This window comes from Thermobia domestica, chromosome 3, assembly GCF_964235325.1.
Source record: "Thermobia domestica chromosome 3, izTheDome1.hap1.1, whole genome shotgun sequence".
In the NCBI taxonomy this organism is placed as follows: Eukaryota; Metazoa; Arthropoda; class Insecta; order Zygentoma; family Lepismatidae; genus Thermobia; species Thermobia domestica.
Window position 1 is genome coordinate 412,706 of NC_137456.1, and position 23,808 is coordinate 436,513.

General features: G+C 35.0%; 2 protein-coding genes across 2 annotated transcripts in view; both read left to right on the plus strand.

Annotated features, from left to right (window-relative positions):
- The first annotated feature begins 752 nt into the window (after nucleotides 1-752).
- Nucleotides 753-14,821, plus strand: LOC145682370 (uncharacterized). The gene is made up of 2 exons (XM_081753947.1): nucleotides 753-1,228; nucleotides 12,839-14,821. The coding sequence occupies exons 1-2, from the start codon at nucleotides 867-869 to the stop codon at nucleotides 13,779-13,781; spliced, it is 1,305 nt and encodes a 434-aa protein (XP_081610073.1). The 5' UTR covers nucleotides 753-866; the 3' UTR covers nucleotides 13,782-14,821.
- A 2,215-nt stretch (nucleotides 14,822-17,036) lies between these two features.
- Nucleotides 17,037-23,808, plus strand: part of LOC145682369 (uncharacterized) — a 52,384-nt gene continuing 45,612 nt past the window's right edge. Inside the window, exon 1 of the mRNA XM_081753946.1 lies at nucleotides 17,037-18,641. Within this exon, the coding sequence (XP_081610072.1) occupies nucleotides 18,280-18,641 (362 nt within the window). The 5' untranslated portion in view covers nucleotides 17,037-18,279. The remainder of the gene's footprint in view (nucleotides 18,642-23,808) is intronic.

Sequence of the window (23,808 nt, forward strand, 5' to 3'; positions counted from 1 at the left end):
TAATGATGCTAGATCTAGCATAATTTGCATATCTTTAGCATCTAGCATCTTGCTTTTAGCATCATGTCCAAATCTAGCATAATTTGAGCAAGTTTATTAGAAAGCCGTAAAACTTGGAGATGTGAAAGAAGTTGTTCGTGGGAAGAAAAAGAACGGCAGAAATGTATACTCTCCCATTGATTCATATAGTCGGTAAACCATACAGGCAGTATTATTTTCCGAACTTAGAAACGCCTTTGGGCTTTTTCTTTTCTTTTTTTTTGGCTCCACCCAGGGTTTTCTAATCCTTTAACTGCGAGACTTGAGCGAAGCTATGGCAGCCATTCTCCCCCCAACTTTTTGACAACTTCACCATCTTTATTTATGACTTCATGACCATCATTATTCCTGAAATGAAAGGTCCGAGACTAACCAAAAATCTGCCCCCCAGCAGACAATTCCCAACTCCGCTTATGCTGCGTGGTAATTTTCTTTTAAAATATGTGAATGAACACTTTGAATTCATTTATACGATATATACACCATTGAGTCTGGCAACGACTGCATTAGTTTATTGAGTTAAAGCTTTGTTGCGTGAAGTATTGAGTTCTATCCACGCATTCTTGCGCTCTGCGTATTTTAAGTTATGTTATCGTATCTCAACTTTGTTTTGGTTTTCCTTTTAAAACTCCTGAATTAGTAATTATGGGGATCTAGCATAATTTGACCGAATCTAGCATAATTTCGATCAGGTTTTGAATAATTCCGAACTGTGACCTGGCAACGCTGTTGTGAACGTTTTTTTAAATCATTTCGTTAACATGGCAACATAAAATATAAGGGAAGTATAAGAACAGTGTTAAATTCTTATTATATTTCAATTCACAATGGCTGGTGAGGCGTCTTTTAAGGTGGAATTGATGTGCAAAGAAGAAATTGCTTATGACTTACCTCAGGAAGATCCACTCGAAGGGAAAGGGTGGACCTACGAACTGATGACTGACAACAAAGAGTTAATATTATCTACAACGGAAGGAGAGGAAACAATGGACAAGGATACAACTATGTGTTCTTTGGATGTGAAACCAAAAGTTGAGAGGGTGAAATCAGAATTAGCAGTAGAAGATCCTGCATTTGAAAGTAATATAGAAACGCTAAGAAAAATAGTGGTTCAGGAGACTTGCGCGTCGTACTCTAATGACTCCCAACAATTAACAAAAATAAGTTTAAATTCAGTTCGGCCAGAAAGGTAATGTTCAATTTTGCATATACTAACTGGTTCAGATTGATAATACGGTTACATGCGTTCGGAAACTTTGTTGGTTAAAAGCAATACTTCACGAGAAATATTTAGGTATACGAGATATCTCCAACGTAAGTTAGTAACCTACAATTTGGAAATGGCATAGCACACATAGACTAGCTGTATACCAAATAAAAGTAAGATTGATACCACTCATACACATTTTATGTAGTTCATAGTTTGATAAAATAATTATTTCTTTATTATTGATTACACATTTGTCACTAATTGTTGCACATATTTAAAATATGGGTGCTCGACGATATTGTATATTTATATGGAGACTTGTGTAAAATAACAAATCGTGAGAATGGTAATTATCCTAAAATTTTCCAAATCTAAACGTGGAATGTATTATATTGGAACAAAAGCTATGAACGTTTGTATTTTTACTTAGGATTTAGCTCAAATGGGTCTAGTCTCATTTTTCGGGAGGGCTTCGAAAGACATAAGCAAAATACAAGATAAAGAATATTTTAACCAACAATGAATGTTCATTAATTGTAGAGGTCCATACATCAATCCACTTCATAGCTGCACTCATTTCTTTCAAGGAAGTCGAGTTTTTACATTCCCAGGAATCATTTCTAGGGTATGGACCTCCATTTCTCAATATAGGGGCTTAGTGAACGTATATAATATGTAAATTATTGTAAAAACAACGCTAACCAGCATGTGCTAGATGGCCGGTAAAAATAAGATTGCTATGTAGATTAGGGCATTACGCAGAATGTGGGTAAACGAGGATACGCAAAATTCTGTATTTAGGATAACTTATATGAATTACGTGTTGAATGCGTTCATGTACGTTCCTAATTATTTTATAGGTAACATCCTGAAATGCTTTCTTTGCTTGTATATTTGTGTTCCGAAGTAACACAATATATTATGGACGTAACTTCTTAATTATATGGATTACTTCATTCCCGAACATTTTTCTAGTTCCGTGTTATGATTTGCCATATTCAATTTTGATATTTCATTTCGCTTACAGTTGTTACTAGTGATGGCCAGTAGGAATATTCCCGGTGGGAAGGAATTTAAAAAATGGGAATATTCCCGGGTTTTTTCCCTGGCCTATAAATTCCCGGGAAGGAATTTATTTCCATTTCTTTACTTTATTTTCCAAATTATAAGAACCATATGACTAATTACTTTGTTTTAATATATTATGATTTAATTCTAGGTTTTAAAGAATTTGGAGGTTAAAAAATTTAAAATTATTTGACGTACTTTATATAACTAATAATATGATTTTTTAAGTGCCATTTCCATTTTCACTAAAAGGTAAACTAATTGTTTAGTATTGGGGGGCCAAAGCTAGCAAAAAATAGTATGATTTACGGAAGAAATGAGTTGATAGTGATGTTCAAGTAGCCAAAAAAAAAAAAAAAATGGAGCGCATTTTTTTAGGGAAGTAGGGGATTTATACAAAACAGTAAGGTAAGTGGAAGTGATTTATGGGAGACAAGAACGTGAACTGTTGGTAAAGAAGATAGAAAACAACGTGCCATGCGGGGCTCTAATCCGCCTTCATTCGCTAACGCTCGGTCTGCAAAGATGTTTAAATTTAATGTCGGTAACGTAATTTAACGTATGAAACTATAAAACAGCCGCATCGGAATAGAATATCGCAAAAAAGTAGGTGCAAAAGCTGGCCCCCAATGCTAAAGAACAGCCAAAATTAGCAAAGTATTACTTTACAAATGATGAAAAAGAACCATTTTGTAAAGTAATTTAGAATTATGTAGAAATAAGATGAAGTACTATTAATAAACCCTGAACCACCATTAATACTAGACGTCGGTCTGTCTCGTCCCTCTGACTTGAAGTTCTGAAGAGGTACTCGGACTTCTTTTACATGTGAATTAACGTATGGAATTTCTAGAAATAGGTAGAATGAAAGGTCGTGTAAGGCAATGTTACGTGCTAAAATATAAAGATAAGTAAGTATCTTGCAAATTTTGTGAACATAAATATGTATGCGCAAATGTTTTTAAATTGGTGAGACATGTATCTTCTAGCATTTACCCAACCTAATTGGTTTATAACATTTTTAAATTTGAAGTGTTATAATATCAGTGATAGAGTCAAGTTGAGCAAATCCACTTACATATAAATTTAAATTATTACTATATAATTTTTTCCCACATATTTAATTGATAGAACATATTGTAAATAAATATACATTTATGCGTACTCTCTAAATATAATAAACTGTTATAAAGTAACATAGTACCGTTCAGAATATATATTTTAAAGAATCCTCTTAGGACAACAGTCATAATATGCTGTGATATAAAAATTAATTCAACTTTGAAATCATATAGTAATAGAATGCAATTTTCTTTCTGATTGTACATAAATTCTCGGATAACATCCCATTTTGGGAATCTTCTGGGGAATATTCCCTAAAAATATCTTCCCGGGAATTTAACCATCATTAGTTGTTACTAGCTACCGTAACAAGGGGTTACTTTGCACATTGGGCATTACTACCTACAAAATATGAAAAGAGTTTCACAGTCCTCTGTCGGTAAAACCATGAACTGTAAACATGAAGTTTCAACTACCCTGTAAGATAGAACCTGTAACTGTGTTTTGGCGTTAATGTTGGGGGTCAGCATCAGTTCTAATTACGGGGAGGGTTTGTTGTTGAACTGGTATGGAAAGCAGTCACTGTAAAGACCGCTAAATTTTAAAAGAATTTCAGTCAATATTAAGTCAGTTTCGTAGAATACTAGTGTGCATAATGGGACTTTGATGTAATTGTTGAATTTGTAATGTTTTAATGGTGGGGTTACTTTGCACAACATACAAAAAAGTATGTTGAATATACGTTTCTGTGCAATGTTTTCCCTTCACTATTTAAACATTTTACTTTCTACACAAAACTGCATGCATTTTATAATATTGATATTAGAATGATGGTACCGGTATCAGTACTTAGTTTGAAATATCGATATTTTTAAAGAAAATTATGTATTTTCTGGTACCGACTCAGGAACCACATTCTAATAGTTTAGCATATGTCCCACAAAAGTGCCAACTCACGGACAGGAAAATTTATCCTCGTGAATTGATTTCATTTGGTTATTCCTTTTGTCCAAATTTATCATTTGAACCGTAATCAGTGGAAGATTTACGGGTTTTGTAACTTTTAGGCTGCATGATTGCATGACTCAAAATTGCATGATTTTTTTTTAAAGGCAAGTACTTAATTAGACTCAAACAGTGACTTTAATCGGTTCTTATCGGTTTAGTCACTTGCTGGAACTTTCTGCCTGAGTCACTTGTTAGAACTGTTCGTGCTTTTTGTGTGACATCCTTTTTGAAAAATTGGTGGTAGTTAAGATTTTTCTCACTAGGTGTCTCTGTAGTCATATAATAGTTTGTTACTGTGACGTCTCATGTTCTGTCTGCTTGTATGTGTGGAATGCAGTGAGCGGGTAATTGAATTTTCGTTTCATAGCGACGATCGAGTTAGCAAGTGCGATTCAGAAACCGTAACATGAATTTAATTTGAACTTGTCGTTTTTAAATAAGTTTGTATTAGATTCGGATATTAACTCATATCGCTTTGCAGTATTGTGTGGTTTATTTGAGTTAGAGAAAACCTGTCATGGTTATGGCCGAAGACTGAAAATATTTCCGACGTATGGTAAAAGTGGGTGTTTATTTGTAAGTCATGTTTGTAATAATAACAAGTGTGCTCGCTTTAATAAATCGACGTCTGTGCGGAAAGGAACATTTTTCAGTAATGTGAACTTCAGTATTGCACATGTGTTCTTGCTATCTTATTTTTTCGTGAATCATCAATTATGAGTTCATTATTCATGAGTGTTCTGGTATGGCGAAACGGTGAGTGCTTTCCATTTTTAGTTGATATTATTTTTATTCTTGATTTGCTTTGGATTTGAGTATTTGACAAATATTTGTTTTGTTCCTGGTGGTTCCATTATCTTGGTGAGATGTAATTTATTTTTCCTCGTCATGCTGCTCTGATTTATAATTAGTGATGAGTATCTTTTTTAATTCCTTCTTACGTTAGCTTTATAGTACTGGTTTGACTAAATATTGGTTTTTGGGATGTTTTTATGGTACTTGAGTAGGGTGTTGGGGAAGCACTAGATTTAGATATCAATATTGATAGTCACCGCTTCACCTAAATTGATTAGGTATAGTGTTTAGTAACATTTTGGCCCTTGTACTTACAGGATAATTCTTAACATTGTACATTACTTTGACTCGGACAGTAACTGTTACCGATTCATCTGATCCAGTTCCGGGAGCAGCTTAGGAATGATTCGTAAACTGCTCCGGTAACCGGATCAGATGAATTGATTGCAGTCACTGTTTGACTGAAAGTAAAGATTTGCCTAAAAATCTATTGTTAGTGAGTCCTACATGTATAAGCTGCAAGTCCACTCCCCTCCCAAAAAAAAAAAAAAACAGTCTTTTTGAATCAAGCCCCTCTCAAACTACTTTTCTGGATACGCTACTGTTCACAATTTATTTTCTAACAAAAAATTCATTCCGGCATCTACGTAAATAGGAAATTTACCTAAATTTAAAACACAGGAGGCTCCAGTGATAATAATTTCCTATCTAAGTGTTATCTTGGACCGGTGCAAAGTAACCGCGAGTAGATGCTGAAACACCTCCCAGTTTTACGTTTTTTATGACTTTAAAACGTTACACATTTCAATTTCAACTACTGCCTCAAAGTCCCACTATACATGATAGTATTCTGCGAAACTAACTTAACTTTGATGCAAATTCTTATCGATGATATCTTTCAAATTTTATCAGCCTTTACAGTGACTGCTTTCAATACCTCTACAAGAACAAACTTTCTCGGTAATTGGAACTGAATTTAACCGCCAACATTATAGCCAAAATACAGTTACATGTTCTATCTTACGGTGGCAGTTGAAACTTCCTCTTTACTGCTCATGGTTTTCCCAACAGAAAACTGAAACTCTCTTAAAATTTTGTGCAAAGTAACGCCCGATGTGCAATGTAACCCCGCCTTATGGTAGTTCAAAGTTTTATGCAAGACATCATAGTTTTTAATAAACAGTAGATTATATATTATTATTTGGTTAACCTTAACTGGGAAAGAGGAAGTGCTAAGAAGATGTTATTAATTTACTCTTTCTCTCTGTCTGTCATCACGTTAGGAGTATCAAGCTCGATTCGTATACTAATTTATAACAGCAAGTTAATATACACTTATATGGGTATTATGGAAAAGGGTACTATAGATGTGAAAGACCCCAAAGTATTAGGAGGAGTAGAGATGAAAAAATGATCAAATGGGGCCGCTATCAGTATCGAATCCATAGTCTTTTGGCGCAGTAGGTGTATCTAATTAGTATTATTTTGCTTAAATTTTATAATAATAATTATTATTATAATTATGATAAGGAATTATAAATGTACCGGGAATAGATATGGAAATCGCAAGAATGTGTTTTTTTTATTTATTCTTATCAGTTTCTTATTTCAAAATTGTTTGTATATGCAATTTTTACCTGAAGCTAGTGTTATTTCGCCTGGCGTCTGGTAAAATACAAGTTTGTACAGTATTATAATAAGAATTTTTATCAAATACTGTGCAAAAAATTCGTATTGTGTATCATTTGTTTATTATAGCATGCAAAAGATATAACCGAAAAATATATATTAATAATCATAACCTATTGAGTAATCCAGAACAATACATAATGATTCCATTGATGTATAAAAATATTTATAACAATTCTTAAAACATTCACCACTCGAAATCGAAAATGACATCAATAATCACTACAGTTTGGAAACACGTCCCAAATAAATAAAAAAGTAAGAAATTGTTTGATTCATATCTAGGCCCATTCGTTCTGTAAGATCCTAAAAAATTTTTTAGGAGATAAGCATTGGAAATATTTTCCTAACTTGTTTCGGATTTTACCGTTTACTTGCAACTATTCTACAACCACCTTTACGGAAAAAAAAATATTTATTTATTTTCATTTTTAGTAGTTAAGTTTAACAAATTAAGAGTTTGTTCTTTGTACAATTTAGAAATGTGTAAGAATATCCCTAGCTGGAAACTATAAAGAAAGTTTCAATTCGTTCTATTTCAAGACCTTTTCAATTCAAATTTTTGTTGCGCTCCTCTCAGCTGTGATCGTGTTTTTCCCTGCCGGTGTTGAAATTCTGTAAACCTAAATATTCATTTGCATTTACCCCAGCTTTACCACGGCAGGTCACGATCACTTCCGCACTTATATCTTATTGAAACCGAATCTGGGCACACAGATCAATAAAACGTAAGTACCGTAAAATAAAATATGTACAAACGGTAGATTTTGACAAAAGTATCAACGGACATAAATTACTATACAATATAAATCACAGGGCCTATGTAAAAGTATAATATTCCTAGATACGAAATATACAATTAAAATGACACAGAAAATTACAAGCAATCAAGAAACTATTATTGACGTTCTTTGATTATTTTAACCTTTCCTCTCTTATTTCTGTTTGAGTACGTTCAACGAAGTGGTGGCTTTTAAATATATTAACAAAGCAATGTTTTAACCACTCACAGTTAATCTTCGACCGGTTAGCTGATATCACTCGGGCCCTGGGGTAGAATTCACTACATAACAGGTTCACAGAAGGTTCCTTGGGCGGAGGCTAGGATAAGTTTGGAGCTACGGAGGTTAATTTCGCTGGTATAAGTGAGTGATAGTCTTAACTGATGCTGGTAGTTCCTGTTACTCGACGATTCGAACTCAAACGTTCATTACGTAAAAACTGATATTACAGACAAACTTGAGAACGTTAGCACGTATTATATATGTATATATTATTTCATTTGAGATAACTCACAAAATTAAACTTTCACTTTAGCTCAACCCTTCCAAGGGGAGCGCTTCCTTCTATTACTTTTGAAAAATAACGGATCCCACTCGCCTTGGTGAGTGCTCTGCAAAGTGCCAAACAGGCAGGCGTACCACACACACACTGAGCGTTCTAGTTAGCAACCAAACCTTGTATATGGCCAACCGTGAAAAACCCGATGTTCACTCCTAGCGTCCGGACCAGAATTATTATCCAATAAGCTTTTAGTTATAAAAGTGGGTAGGTGGAAATTGGTGATTGTCCCGAAAATCAGACTCAAAGGAGCATTCACTAAGCACATTATTATCACGTGAACAGTCCTTGTTCCTCGGCCATATATGGCCGTAAAAATTGAAGTGAGGCCTTCCAACACGAAATACCAAACCGATGAAGAAAGCGTCAGAGAATGTAAGAATATCTCAGGTACGAACAATGAAAAATTTCCCAACCATTCTATTTGAAACATCTTTCGAACTTCAACAGCTATTGCCAGTTATTTTTATTTCCACTAAGCCCTATTCAAGGCGGAGCGATTTAAATTAACCATTTGTGGTGTTCATATTTGTCATTGTACGATGGAAACCGTAACAGACATTAACAAATGGTTTGTGCAACTGATTGAGGGTTTGTAGTGGGCATATCATAACCAACAGTACGTTACAAAATCGGAGGTTACTGAAATTCTCTAAACTTGTAATTTCAATACTGATTTCTGTAGAGTAAAGACGATTAGAGATATCGAGATACGGTTTCGTACAATCGATTCAGCTTCTCAATAATACGTCCATCTCTTCCGTCCACCTTCTATTCAAACCGTGAGCGTTTCAAATTAGCCATTTCTGATTTCAGCATTTATCCCTACAGAACTGAGAAGGTAACAGACAGTGAAGTGCGGCTTTCTGGAAACATTTCAATTTTTAAATTATACATATCGTGATTACTACAGAGCTCTCCCAAAAACGAACGGTTTTCAAATTTACTGTTACATCCGATTCGATATAGTTTTCAACTTCCGTTGCCATAGAACAAGCAGATAACCAGAATCAGTTTTCTGCACGCGACTCAGCGTCTGTATACAATATATAATGACTATTCACGATACCGTCAAATACGGAAGTACTTCAAATTTACTATTACTTCCAATTTCAATACTTATTTTCGTAGAGTTAGAATGCTAAAATCTATCACGTTGTAGTTTCCTGTAATCGATTCAAATAGTATGTTTATTTTTTCCGTTGAAATTTAATTCAAAGTGCACGTGGTTAAAATTATCCGTCTCCGGTTTCAACATTTATCGCTACAAAACGAAAATGGTAACAGGTATGTAGCAGCTGTTGTTTAGTAAGTGATTAATAATTCTGCTATTTAATTTTCATAGAGAAAAAGTGTATAAGATGTCGAGCAGCTCTTCTGCGATCGGATCAGCGTCCGGACGATACCTTCCACCTTCTTCCTTAACTTTCTATTCAAATTAGAAATGCTTCAAATTAACAATTTTTTCAACATTTATCTCTATAGAAGTGAAAGAGTAACGGATAAGTGAAACCTGTCTATGTTGGCCACCATCGGATCCATCAAAAAGTGGCCAACTTACAGAAAATAAGTGTGATTTGTGTATGTTTAGAATAGGATTTCTAGTAATTTTGACCGTAAAATTTTAATAAGCAGCGGCACGTCAGCTACTTATAAATAATACTACATAATGCATTGTAAAGCGAGGCTTTACTCGAGTCAGTTTTTTTTAATCACTTGTGTGCGCCTTAGAGGTGCATATATACAGAAAGGGAAAGTAAAAGATGCCACCAATAAGTACAGAAAGTGCCCAACTTCAAGAGGTACACATAACAGTATAGTGTGGAGTTCTTGTGTACTATTCATTGTTGGTGGAAGTTTTCTTTTTGTCCTTTATTCTTTTCTCCACGTCAAAAGATTAGACCAAAAAGTTTACAGAAATAAAAATAAGCTTTTCATTGTTGCATTGTTATGTTCTCAATGATTTTGCATTGTAAATATTGTTTCTTAAAAATATTAATACAGTATGTTAAACTTGTAGTTAAAGAGATTTTTTTAAAGAATTGTGCTATATTTTTTAAATTATGCTTTATGCTTTACTTTCTAAAATTATGCTTTTAAAATTAGTTTCTTCTGGACCCCTAGACAGCCACAACCATGTTCAAGGTACCAATCATATGTGTAAATAGCTATTATGCTTTTTATGCTTTGTATGCTTTTGGGTTGCTCTAATAATAAGTAAAACTTTCAAATGCATACAGAAACATAGATAATAAGTCAGCATTGAGAACTGAATTGATGTATCGATGACTAGGTAGAATCGTCCTTCAGTTTAAGAGAAATTAGCGGAAAAAGTTACTAAGAGAATTATGTGGAATAGATCATTATATGAATAGCTGGCGCTAGTTTCAAGTAGTGCTACATACTATGGTATTTATAGTCAATAGTACCGGTATTTGGAATTCGTGACGCTTATAGTTGCAAGATGGTAACACTAGGGTAAAGTGTAAAATTGAATTACATCAGTAGAACTGAATTTATCTTAGGGTTAAAAAGTCTATGACACAGGTCGGATGTAACTGAGTAATAAACTTACAGAAGAAAAACTCATCGGGACGATAGAGTGCTCGAATCGAACATCGGCCTTCTGAATGTTAATCCGGTGTTCTAACGCCTGAGCTCAGTTGGAATACGTAGTGTACTCCCGCCAATACTACTGCGTGTGGATTCTATAGAATCAATCTAGGGCGCCGATTTCTCTGTAACTTTGGGGATCCATTCAGATGCAGAAGGTATATATGAGGGTTTTAAGACAAACTGAATTCAAATTGTGCAAAATATTGTATATTTATAAATAGAATGCGGGGTCCACATGAACTTTGAGGGAGCTGCCCCCGGCCCTCCAGGATGTGTGACCTTGACAGATCACCGTGATCACGATAAGCAATGAAGAAATGGTTGGAATATAAACATACCAGTTGTATTAATAACACACTGCCAGCTCTACTGCCAGAGTTCTACCCTCAGGTACACGCATAATCGGGGATTCCCCGAAACACACGCATGTTGGGAATTTCCCGGTGCAAACGAATGATCTGCAAACCCTCACGCAAACAAAAAAGTACATGATTAAGCAAGTGTACAAATAGGTGTAGGAGGAAGGAATGTTTTGTCGCTGATTTACTCGACCTTTTCTCTCCTATCCACTGTTAATTTTGAGTTCCGTTTCTTTAGCACTAGATGGTGAAGAGCATTGCCTAATTTACAGGTTGTTTTCGCGTAGCATTTTTCGTTATATTTCTTAATGTAAGAAGACCAATGTCACTATTCCAAGTGAACATTTTAATTTTCCGGAAAATTTTCCGTTTTCCGGAAAATTTGCCGCCTTCCGATTTTCCGTTTCCGTTTTTCCGGAAAATTTTCCGCCTTCCGATTTTCCGGAAAATTTTCCGTTTTCCGTTTTTCCGGAAAGTGTGGCCATCCCTAGTTTCCAGATGTAATTATAAAAGCTTTGCTACAAAAATATACACACAGACCATAATTCAGTGAGCTCTGAAATACAAAGTAACAAAATAATATATAAGATTCAGTCTACATAGCAATTGTTGCTTAAAGAAGCACAATTTCGAGAATCGAGATAAGACGAGAAATGTTTCCGATACTTTTCGTCACGTCTCGGTTCTCATCTCCAAAGCGTGACGATAGTGTGAGTTAACCTTGTCCGGTCGAGCATCAAAATGTTACGTCTCATCCCGATTTTTTTTTGTTTGTTTTAGAATCGAGATGAGAAAATCGTCTTTTCATGGGCAACATTACACTAAACCGAAATCTATTTTGCCTAATATCACGTTTCTGCTTGTAATGGTATGACCTGAGCGATAATAAGTTTTTAATTCTTCGACATAATTGTTATTATTACTAGTATTATTCCTGAAAATTTGATAGTTCAAGTGTTGAAACAAACGAGTATTCAGATATTTGAATGTAATAAAGCGTGTGTTATCTTCGATCAATCGCCATCAAAATTCCTAAAGTAAAAAAAAAATGCTCGAGGTGTATTCGGTCGAAGATTCTCCAGATTGGTGGTCAACCGCCTAGAACATTTAACCATGATCAATACGCTGTAAATGTTTCGTCTTTAGTCTGGTTACGTTAAGTTTCTCAGCCTCAGCTTGGAATGTTGTATGTTATTTTTTTATTCGATTCAAAAAGCTTTTCATGTTCCTCTTATGATGATATAAGTAAGAGATCTTCGGTATACTTTATATTAGTAAGTTGACTTGCTCTTAAACCTTTGGATCGCAAGTTTATATTTTCTCCAAGTGAAACACAGATAAGAGAGATTTATTTCTCATACTGCGCATTTGTTTAGAAGCAGGTACCATTACCTGGTCAAAGACTTATGACCGGCACGATATAAATGATGGTTCAATTTGATATAGTGAAACAAACTACAGCCTCTTATTTTGGGAATAGAGAGATATGGAGACTTCTCTGTGGTACTCCATTTCATATTTCTACAATATTATATGTAATAAAACAAATTAGGTATAATCTTATCATGAAATATAGCGAATGATTATATTTTTTGTTGCTACTTAATCATTATCTCCATTCACATTTCCTTGTTGGTTGAACTTGTTACAGGCACTCTAACGTATTAGCTTTCCACGGAGAAGAGGATACGTTTATTACATTAAAGGAAACAATTTCTCATTCAGATGGGGAATCACATACTTCGATGCAGTTTGGCAAAGGATTTCATCGATCACGTTTGTCAAGACATATGCTGCCACAGGAAAGTGAAAAGCGTGATACGTACCAAAAGAGTGATAAACGCTTTAGTCAAAGTTCAACTTTGTCAAGCGGTAAGTTAGTGCATATAGGTGAAAAATCCCACATCTGCGGAGTATGTGGAATGGAATTTAGTGTATTTTCAAGATTGGCTACGCACATGTTAATTCATACAGGAGGAAAACTACACTCATGCCACGAGTGTGGTAAGGCATTTAATAAACGTTCACATTTGGCTACACACATCTTAATCCACTCAGGAGAGAAACCTCACACGTGCCAAGAGTGTGGTAAGGCATTTAATCAACGTTCACATTTGGCTAGACACACGTTAATCCACAGAGGAGAAAAAGGTTACACATGCCAAGAGTGTGGTAAGGCATTTAATCGACGTTCAACTTTGGCCACACACATGTTAATTCACACAGGAGGGAAACCTCTCACTTGCCAAGAGTGTGGTAAGGCATTTAATCAACGTTCTATTTTGGCTAGGCACATGTTAATCCACACAGGAGAAAAAGCTCTCATTTGCCACGAGTGTGGTAAGGCATTTAATCTACGTTCAAATTTGGCCAGACACATGTTAATCCATTCAGGAGAGAAACCTTACACTTGCCAAGAGTGTGGTAAGGCATTTAATCACCGTTCTAATTTGGCTGGACACATCTTAATCCACACAGGAGAAAAAGGTTACACATGCCAAGAGTGTGGTAAGGCATTTAATCGACGTTCAACTTTGGCTACACACATGTTAATCCACGCAGGAAAAAAACCGCACATGCCAAGAGGGCGGTAAGGCGTTTAATCGACGTTCAAGTTTGGCTCAAGACACATCCACAGGAGAAAATCTCACACGTGCAAAGAACGTGGAATGAAATTTATAACGAAATCGTTTGTACTTTCCATTAATCGTTAAACATTACATATTAACTAACCTAATTATCATCTTCAAATCATTAAATAATTAGAAGTAATATGCGTGCTGTTTTTAGTATTCTTTTCGTACTTAATTATTTGTCCTCTTTTCAAGGTCTACATCTAACAAGTGCAAAATTACTGCTAACCTAACCTAACCTAACCAAATCGTTTGTACTTTCCATTAATCGTTAAACATTACATATTAACTAACCTAATTATCATCTTCAAATTATTAAATAATTAGAAGTAATATGCGTGCTCTTTTTAGTATTCATTTCGTACTTAATTATTTGTCCTCTTTTCAAGGTCTACATCTAACAACATGTGCAATATTACTGCTAACCTAACCTAACCTAACCTAACAAGTGCAAAATTACTGCTAACCTAACCTAACCTAACCAAATCGTTTGTACTTTCCATTAATCGTTAAACATTACATATTAACTAACCTAATTATCATCTTCAAATTATTAAATAATTAGAAGTAATATGCGTGCTCTTTTTGGTATTCATTTCGTACTTAAATATTTGTCCTCTTTTCAAGGTCTACATCTAACAACATGTGCAATATTACTGCTAATCTAACCTAACCTAACCTAACCGAACCTCTCACTCACTATCGACCCGAACCGCGAAGTGAGACGAGCCAACAGCTCACCGAACCGAGTCAGCTAAAGCCTTCGGCCCAGATGTGCCGAACCGAGCATATGGCTCATTCCAACCAAGCCAGCTCGAGCTGATGGTTCGCCCCAAGCAAGCCGGCTCTAGCCATCGGCTCAGTTATTACTTCCCAACTGAGCTGCTTATTAAAAAATCTATTGTGGTCTCGATATCGAGACGAGAAGACATGCGAGCAGTGTTTCCTCTCGTGAGCAACATTAACCCTTAAGGGAAACTGGGTTTTTGGGGTATGTTTTAGACTTTCAGTCAAGCAGCTACTGCATCGTCACTATTTATTCTAGGATCATGGTTCATTCTCTTTAGAATGAAGCTGGCTTTCAAATGGTACCACTTGCATGCCCATATCATATATCAGAAGAGGGAAAATTGATGTCAAAGGAAAATTTCGGAGGGAAATTTTTTTCACATTTTGGGCTCCTCTGTAAACGTAGAGATCTTCCAAAATTCTGATAAATATTACTTGGTAGACTGAATGTGTGCGCCAAATTTCAAGCTTCTATCTTGAATAGTCGGGAGAAATTTTATCAAGAATCTCCACAATACCCCAAATTACAGCAAAACACCCTCAGGTAAAAAAAAAAAAAAATCCTGAGACATCCCTAATTACCCTAGGATCATGGTTTGCACATCATTTTCTTTAGAATAGAACTGCCTTTCAGACGGCATGACTCACGTGTCTCCATCATGTATCTAAGGCGGGAAAATGACGAAAAACGGGATTTTTGGGGTAAAATATCCCTTTTTCAACTTTTAGCCCCTCTGGATCCCCCTGTTTTAACGCAGAAATCTGAAAAAAAAGTCTGGTAAATACTACTCGGTGGACTGAATGTTTGTGCATAAATTCAATCTTCTACGTGAAAAAATAAGCCCGCCAAAAATCAGAAAATGCCCCATATTTCCCTATACAGAAGTATACTTTGATAGAAATTCCCTGACGCATCCCTAATTACCCTAGGACCATTGTTTGCACATCATTCTCTTTAGAATAGAACTGCCTTTCAGACGGTATGACTCACGTGTCTCCGTCATGTATCTAATGCGGGAAAATGACGAAAAACGGGATTTTTTGGGTAAAATATCCTTTTTTTCAACTTTTAGCCCCTCTGGACCCTCCTGTTTTAACGCAGAGATGTGAAGAGAATCTGATAAATACTACTAGGTAGGCTGAATGTTTGTGCACAATTTCAATCTCCTATGTGCAAAAATAAGCCCGCCAAAAATATATATACCGACAATGAACCATATTCCCGTATACAGAGGGATATTTTGTAAAAATTCTTACCCTAGGATCGTGGTTTGCACATCATTTTCTTCAGAATAGAACTGCCTTTCAGACGGTATAACTCACGTGTCTCCATCATGTATCTAAGGCGGCAAAATGCCAAAAAAGGAATTTTTGGGGTTAAAATATCCCTTTTTTCAAATTTTTGCCCCTCTGGATCCCCCCTGTTTTAACGCAGAAATCTGAGAAAAAAATCTGGTAAATACTACTTGGTGGAATGAATGTTTGTGCAAAATTTCAATCTTCTACGTGCAAAACTAAGCCCGCCAAAAAATCATGAACATAGGCTTCATAAGAGAAAATATATATTTTAAAATTATGACGTCATCAGCTCCTATGTCTGGACGCAGGAAGGTGTGAAACCATACGTAATGTCTTCTACAATGCCTCTGGACTTGAAAAAAAAAAAAAAACGGACGAAAAAGCTCAAATAGAAAAGTTATAACGCAGTGTAGCATGAAACACCCGTATCGTACAAATTGTACCATAGGATCCCCAAAGGGTTAAAAGTATTCTATATTACTACTTAGCTTACATTTCTTATGGCTTTCACTTTCCAGATAATCAGGCCATGATTTCAAAACGAGTTAAAACGTAATAATAATAATAATAATAATAATTATAAGTATTCCATACATATAGAAATGCTTTTGACCAAGCACACAAGAAATTACATTTTGTCCATTTAGCACTATCATTCTTTTGTCACTCACAATTATTAATATTCATATAGTAAATATCTTATAATTCTTATATTTTGAAATCAATTGACAGGGCTCTGATTGCTTTTATGAGAAATAAATCTTTGGTTTTATAGATCCTACGCAGTGGCGATGATCGTGCGTCATTTCGGTCCTATGGCGTTTCGGTCCTGCGCCGTGTCGATCCTGTGCCGTTTCGGTCCTATGCCGTGTCGATCCTGTGCCGTTTCGATCGTACGTATTCTATGCATATAAGTTGCACAGGCATAGAATCGACAGGAGTTTATAATTTGTAAGAGGAAAGATTAAACAGATAATAAAAATATTATTTTTTTAGGCACATGATTAAAAGTTAAATTATTTCAGAACAGCGGCGTAAGAGCAAAACGGCACAGGACCGAAACGGCATAGGATCGACACGGTATAGGACCGAAACGGCACAGGATCGACACGGCACAGCACCGAAACAGGTTTCTGAGCTGAATTGTCGGTCGTATGCCGTGTCGATCCTGTGAAGTGTGGTCCTGTGGCGCATCCCCACTTTTTTCACGTATTTTTACATTATCATACTAACTACTTTCTATCTGTTTTATGACTTTGTACTCATCTTGTTACTTTTTTTATCAATTTTCAACTATTCAAATCATTACATTTTAAACGTTTAATTACCTTTCTAAATTGCCGATATTCTTGTTCAATACAGTGGTAATGATATTATGTGATGCTTGCTATAAACAAACAAACAATTGCCGGGAGAGCGTCGTGGATAAGGAAATAAGCAACTGCAGAAGAAGAAGATTGGAAATATAAAGTTGCTTTTGTGAACCAGCGTTGCCAGATCTAGCATAATGATGCTAGATCTAGCATAATTTGCATATCTTTAGCATCTAGCATCTTGCTTTTAGCATCATGTCCAAATCTAGCATAATTTGAGCAAGTTTATTAGAAAGCCGTAAAACCTGGAGATGTGAAAGAAGTTGTTCGTGGGAAGAAAAAGAACGGCAGAAATGTATACTCTCCCATTGATTCATATAGTCGGTAAACCATACAGGCAGTATTATTTTCCGAAGTTAGAAACGCCTTTGGGCTTTTTCTTTTCTTTTTTTTTGGCTCCACCCAGGGTTTTCTAATCCTTTAACTGCGAGACTTGAGCGAAGCTATGGGAGCCATTCTCCCCCCAACTTTTTGACAACTTCACCATCTTTATTTATGACTTCATGACCATCATTATTCCTGAAATGAAAGGTCCGAGACTAACCAAAAATCTGCCCCCCAGCAGACAATTCCCAACTCCGCTTATGCTGCGTGGTAATTTTCTTTTAAAATATGTGAATGAACACTTTGAATTCATTTATACGATATATACACCATTGAGTCTGGCAACGACTGCATTAGTTTATTGAGTTAAAGCTTTGTTGCGTGAAGTATTGAGTTCTATCCACGCATTCTTGCGCTCTGCGTATTTTAAGTTATGTTATCGTATCTCAACTTTGTTTTTGTTTTCCTTTTAAAACTCCTGAATTAGTAATTATGGGGATCTAGCATAATTTGACCGAATCTAGCATAATTTCGATCAGGTTTTGAATAATTCCGAACTGTGACCTGGCAACGCTGTTGTGAACGTTTTTTTAAATCATTTCGTTAACATGGCAACATAAAATATAAGGGAAGTATAAGAACAGTGTTAAATTCTTATTATATTTCAATTCACAATGGCTGGTGAGGCGTCTTTTAAGGTGGAATTGATGTGCAAAGAAGAAATTGCTTATGACTTACCTCAGGAAGATCCACTCGAAGGGAAAGGGTGGACCTACGAACTGATGACTGACAACAAAGAGTTAATATTATCTACAACGGAAGGAGAGGAAACAATGGACAAGGATACAACTATGTGTTCTTTGGATGTGAAACCAAAAGTTGAGAGGGTGAAATCAGAATTAGCAGTAGAAGATCCTGCATTTGAAAGTAATATAGAAACGCTAAGAAAAATAGTGGTTCAGGAGACTTGCGCGTCGTACTCTAATGACTCCCAACAATTAACAAAAATAAGTTTAAATTCAGTTCGGCCAGAAAGGTAATGTTCAATTTTGCATATACTAACTGGTTCAGATTGATAATACGGTTACATGCGTTCGGAAACTTTGTTGGTTAAAAGCAATACTTCACGAGAAATATTTAGGTATACGAGATATCTCCAACGTAAGTTAGTAACCTACAATTTGGAAATGGCATAGCACACATAGACTAGCTGTATACCAAATAAAAGTAAGATTGATACCACTCATACACATTTTATGTAGTTCATAGTTTGATAAAATAATTATTTCTTTATTATTGATTACACATTTGTCACTAATTGTTGCACATATTTAAAATATGGGTGCTCGACGATATTGTATATTTATATGGAGACTTGTGTAAAATAACAAATCGTGAGAATGGTAATTATCCTAAAATTTTCCAAATCTAAACGTGGAATGTATTATATTGGAACAAAAGCTATGAACGTTTGTATTTTTACTTAGGATTTAGCTCAAATGGGTCTAGTCTCATTTTTCGGGAGGGCTTTGAAAGACATAAGCAAAATACAAGATAAAGAATATTTTAACCAACAATGAATGTTCATTAATTGTAGAGGTCCATACATCAATCCACTTCATAGCTGCACTCATTTCTTTCAAGGAAGTCGAGTTTTTACATTCCCAGGAATCATTTCTAGGGTATGGACCTCCATTTCTCAATATAGGGGCTTAGTGAACGTATATGATATGTAAATTATTGTAAAAACAACGCTAACCAGCATGTGCTAGATGGCCGGTAACAATAAGATTGCTATGTAGATTAGGGCATTACGCAGAATGTGGGTAAACGAGGATACGCAAAATTCTGTATTTAGGATAACTTATATGAATTACGTGTTGAATGCGTTCATGTACGTTCCTAATTATTTTATAGGTAACATCCTGAAATGCTTTCTTTGCTTGTATATTTGTGTTCCGAAGTAACACAATATATTATGGACGTAACTTCTTAATTATATGGATTACTTCATTCCCGAACATTTTTCTAGTTCCGTGTTATGATTTGCCATATTTAATTTTGATACTTCATTTCGCTTACAGTTGTTACTAGTGATGGGCAGTAGGAATATTCCCGGTGGGAAGGAATTTAAAAAATGGGAATATTCCCGGGTTTTTTCCCTGGCCTATAAATTCCCGGGAAGGAATTTATTTCCATTTCTTTACTTTATTTTCCAAATTATAAGAACCATATGACTAATTACTTTGTTTTAATATATTATGATTTAATTCTAGGTTTTAAAGAATTTGGAGGTTAAAAAATTTAAAATTATTTGACGTACTTTATATAACTAATAATATGATTTTTTAAGTGCCATTTCCATTTTCACTAAAAGGTAAACTAATTGTTTAGTATTGGGGGGCCAAAGCTAGCAAAAAATAGTATGATTTACGGAAGAAATGAGTTGATAGTGATGTTCAAGTAGCCAAAAAAAAAAAAAAAAAAAAATGGAGCGCATTTTTTTAGGGAAGTAGGGGATTTATACAAAACAGTAAGGTAAGTGGAAGTGATTTATGGGAGACAAGAACGTGAACTGTTGGTAAAGAAGATAGAAAACAACGTGCCATGCGGGGCTCTAATCCGCCTTCATTCGCTAACGCTCGGTCTGCAAAGATGTTTAAATTTAATGTCGGTAACGTAATTTAACGTATGAAACTATAAAACAGCCGCATCGGAATAGAATATCGCAAAAAAGTAGGTGCAAAAGCTGGCCCCCAATGCTAAAGAACAGCCAAAATTAGCAAAGTATTACTTTACAAATGATGAAAAAGAACCATTTTGTAAAGTAATTTAGAATTATGTAGAAATAAGATGAAGTACTATTAATAAACCCTGAACCACCATTAATACTAGACGTCGGTCTGTCTCGTCCCTCTGACTTGAAGTTCTGAAGAGGTACTCGGACTTCTTTTACATGTGAATTAACGTATGGAATTTCTAGAAATAGGTAGAATGGAAGGTCGTGTAAGGCAATGTTACGTGCTAAAATATAAAGATAAGTAAGTATCTTGCAAATTTTGTGAACATAAATATGTATGCGCAAATGTTTTTAAATTGGTGAGACATGTATCTTCTAGCATTTACCCAACCTAATTGGTTTATAACATTTTTAAATTTGAAGTGTTATAATATCAGTGATAGAGTCAAGTTGAGCAAATCCACTTACATATAAATTTAAATTATTACTATATAATTTTTTCCCAGATATTTAATTGATAGAACATATTGTAAATAAATATACATTTATGCGTACTCTCTAAATATAATAAACTGTTATAAAGTAACATAGTACCGTTCAGAATATATATTTTAAAGAATCCTCTTAGGACAACAGTCATAATATGCCGTGATATAAAATTTAATTCAACTTTGAAATCATATAGTAATAGAATGCAATTTTCTTTCTGATTGTACATAAATTCTCGGATAACATCCCATTTTGGGAATCTTCTGGGGAATATTCCCTAAAAATATCTTCCCGGGAATTTAACCATCATTAGTTGTTACTAGCTACCGTAACAAGGGGTTACTTTGCACATTGGGCATTACTACCTACAAAATATGAAAAGAGTTTCACAGTCCTCTGTCGGTAAAACCATGAACTGTAAACATGAAGTTTCAACTACCCTGTAAGATAGAACCTGTAACTGTGTTTTGGCGTTAATGTTGGGGGTCAGCATCAGTTCTAATTACGGGGAGGGTTTGTTGTTGAACTGGTATGGAAAGCAGTCACTGTAAAGACCGCTAAATTTTAAAAGAATTTCAGTCAATATTAAGTCAGTTTCGTAGAATACTAGTGTGCATAATGGGACTTTGATGTAATTGTTGAATTTGTAATGTTTTAATGGTGGGGTTACTTTGCACAACATACAAAAAAGTATGTTGAATATACGTTTCTGTGCAATGTTTTCCCTTCACTATTTAAACATTTTACTTTCTACACAAAACTGCATGCATTTTATAATATTGATATTAGAATGATGGTACCGGTATCAGTACTTAGTTTGAAATATCGATATTTTTAAAGAAAATTATGTATTTTCTGGTACCGACTCAGGAACCACATTCTAATAGTTTAGCATATGTCCCACAAAAGTGCCAACTCACGGACAGGAAAATTTATCCTCGTGAATTGATTTCATTTGGTTATTCCTTTTGTCCAAATTTATCATTTGAACCGTAATCAGTGGAAGATTTACGGGTTTTGTAACTTTTAGGCTGCATGATTGCATGACTCAAAATTGCATGATTTTTTTTTAAAGGCAAGTACTTAATTAGACTCAAACAGTGACTTTAATCGGTTCTTATCGGTTTAGTCACTTGCTGGAACTTTCTGCCTGAGTCACTTGTTAGAACTGTTCGTGCTTTTTGTGTGACATCCTTTTTGAAAAATTGGTGGTAGTTAAGATTTTTCTCACTAGGTGTCTCTGTAGTCATATAATAGTTTGTTACTGTGACGTCTCATGTTCTGTCTGCTTGTATGTGTGGAATGCAGTGAGCGGGTAATTGAATTTTCGTTTCATAGCGACGATCGAGTTAGCAAGTGCGATTCAGAAACCGTAACATGAATTTAATTTGAACTTGTCGTTTTTAAATAAGTTTGTATTAGATTCGGATATTAACTCATATCGCTTTGCAGTATTGTGTGGTTTATTTGAGTTAGAGAAAACCTGTCATGGTTATGGCCGAAGACTGAAAATATTTCCGACGTATGGTAAAAGTGGGTGTTTATTTGTAAGTCATGTTTGTAATAATAACAAGTGTGCTCGCTTTAATAAATCGACGTCTGTGCGGAAAGGAACATTTTTCAGTAATGTGAACTTCAGTATTGCACATGTGTTCTTGCTATCTTATTTTTTCGTGAATCATCAATTATGAGTTCATTATTCATGAGTGTTCTGGTATGGCGAAACGGTGAGTGCTTTCCATTTTTAGTTGATATTATTTTTATTCTTGATTTGCTTTGGATTTGAGTATTTGACAAATATTTGTTTTGTTCCTGGTGGTTCCATTATCTTGGTGAGATGTAATTTATTTTTCCTCGTCATGCTGCTCTGATTTATAATTAGTGATGAGTATCTTTTTTAATTCCTTCTTACGTTAGCTTTATAGTACTGGTTTGACTAAATATTGGTTTTTGGGATGTTTTTATGGTACTTGAGTAGGGTGTTGGGGAAGCACTAGATTTAGATATCAATATTGATAGTCACCGCTTCACCTAAATTGATTAGGTATAGTGTTTAGTAACATTTTGGCCCTTGTACTTACAGGATAATTCTTAACATTGTACATTACTTTGACTCGGACAGTAACTGTTACCGATTCATCTGATCCAGTTCCGGGAGCAGCTTAGGAATGATTCGTAAACTGCTCCGGTAACCGGATCAGATGAATTGATTGCAGTCACTGTTTGACTGAAAGTAAAGATTTGCCTAAAAATCTATTGTTAGTGAGTCCTACATGTATAAGCTGCAAGTCCACTCCCCTCCCAAAAAAAAAAAAAAAAAAAAAACAGTCTTTTTGAATCAAGCCCCTCTCAAACTACTTTTCTGGATACGCTACTGTTCACAATTTATTTTCTAACAAAAAATTCCGGCGTCTACGTAAATAGGAAATTTACCTAAATTTAAAACACAGGAGGCTCCAGTGATAATAATTTCCTATCTAAGTGTTATCTTGGACCGGTGCAAAGTAACCGCGAGTAGATGCTGAAACACCTCCCAGTTTTACGTTTTTTATGACTTTAAAACGTTACACATTTCAATTTCAACTACTGCCTCAAAGTCCCACTATACATGATAGTATTCTGCGAAACTAACTTAACTTTGATGCAAATTCTTATCGATGATATCTTTCAAATTTTATCAGCCTTTACAGTGACTGCTTTCAATACCTCTACAAGAACAAACTTTCTCGGTAATTGGAACTGAATTTAACCGCCAACATTATAGCCAAAATACAGTTACATGTTCTATCTTACGGTGGCAGTTGAAACTTCCTCTTTACTGCTCATGGTTTTCCCAACAGAAAACTGAAACTCTCTTAAAATTTTGTGCAAAGTAACGCCCGATGTGCAATGTAACCCCGCCTTATGGTAGTTCAAAGTAGTTTTATGCAAGACATCATAGTTTTTAATAAACAGTAGATTATATATTATTATT

What these genes read in the sequence shown, in the direction of transcription:
- LOC145682370 (XM_081753947.1), top strand. Translation starts at nt 867, where the DNA reads ATGGCTGGTGAGGCGTCTTTTAAGGTGGAATTGATGTGCAAAGAAGAA. An exon ending in AATTCAGTTCGGCCAGAAAG is followed by an intron (nt 1,229 to 12,838) that starts GTAATGTTCAAT and finishes AACTTGTTACAG; the next exon opens with GCACTCTAACGTATTAGCTT.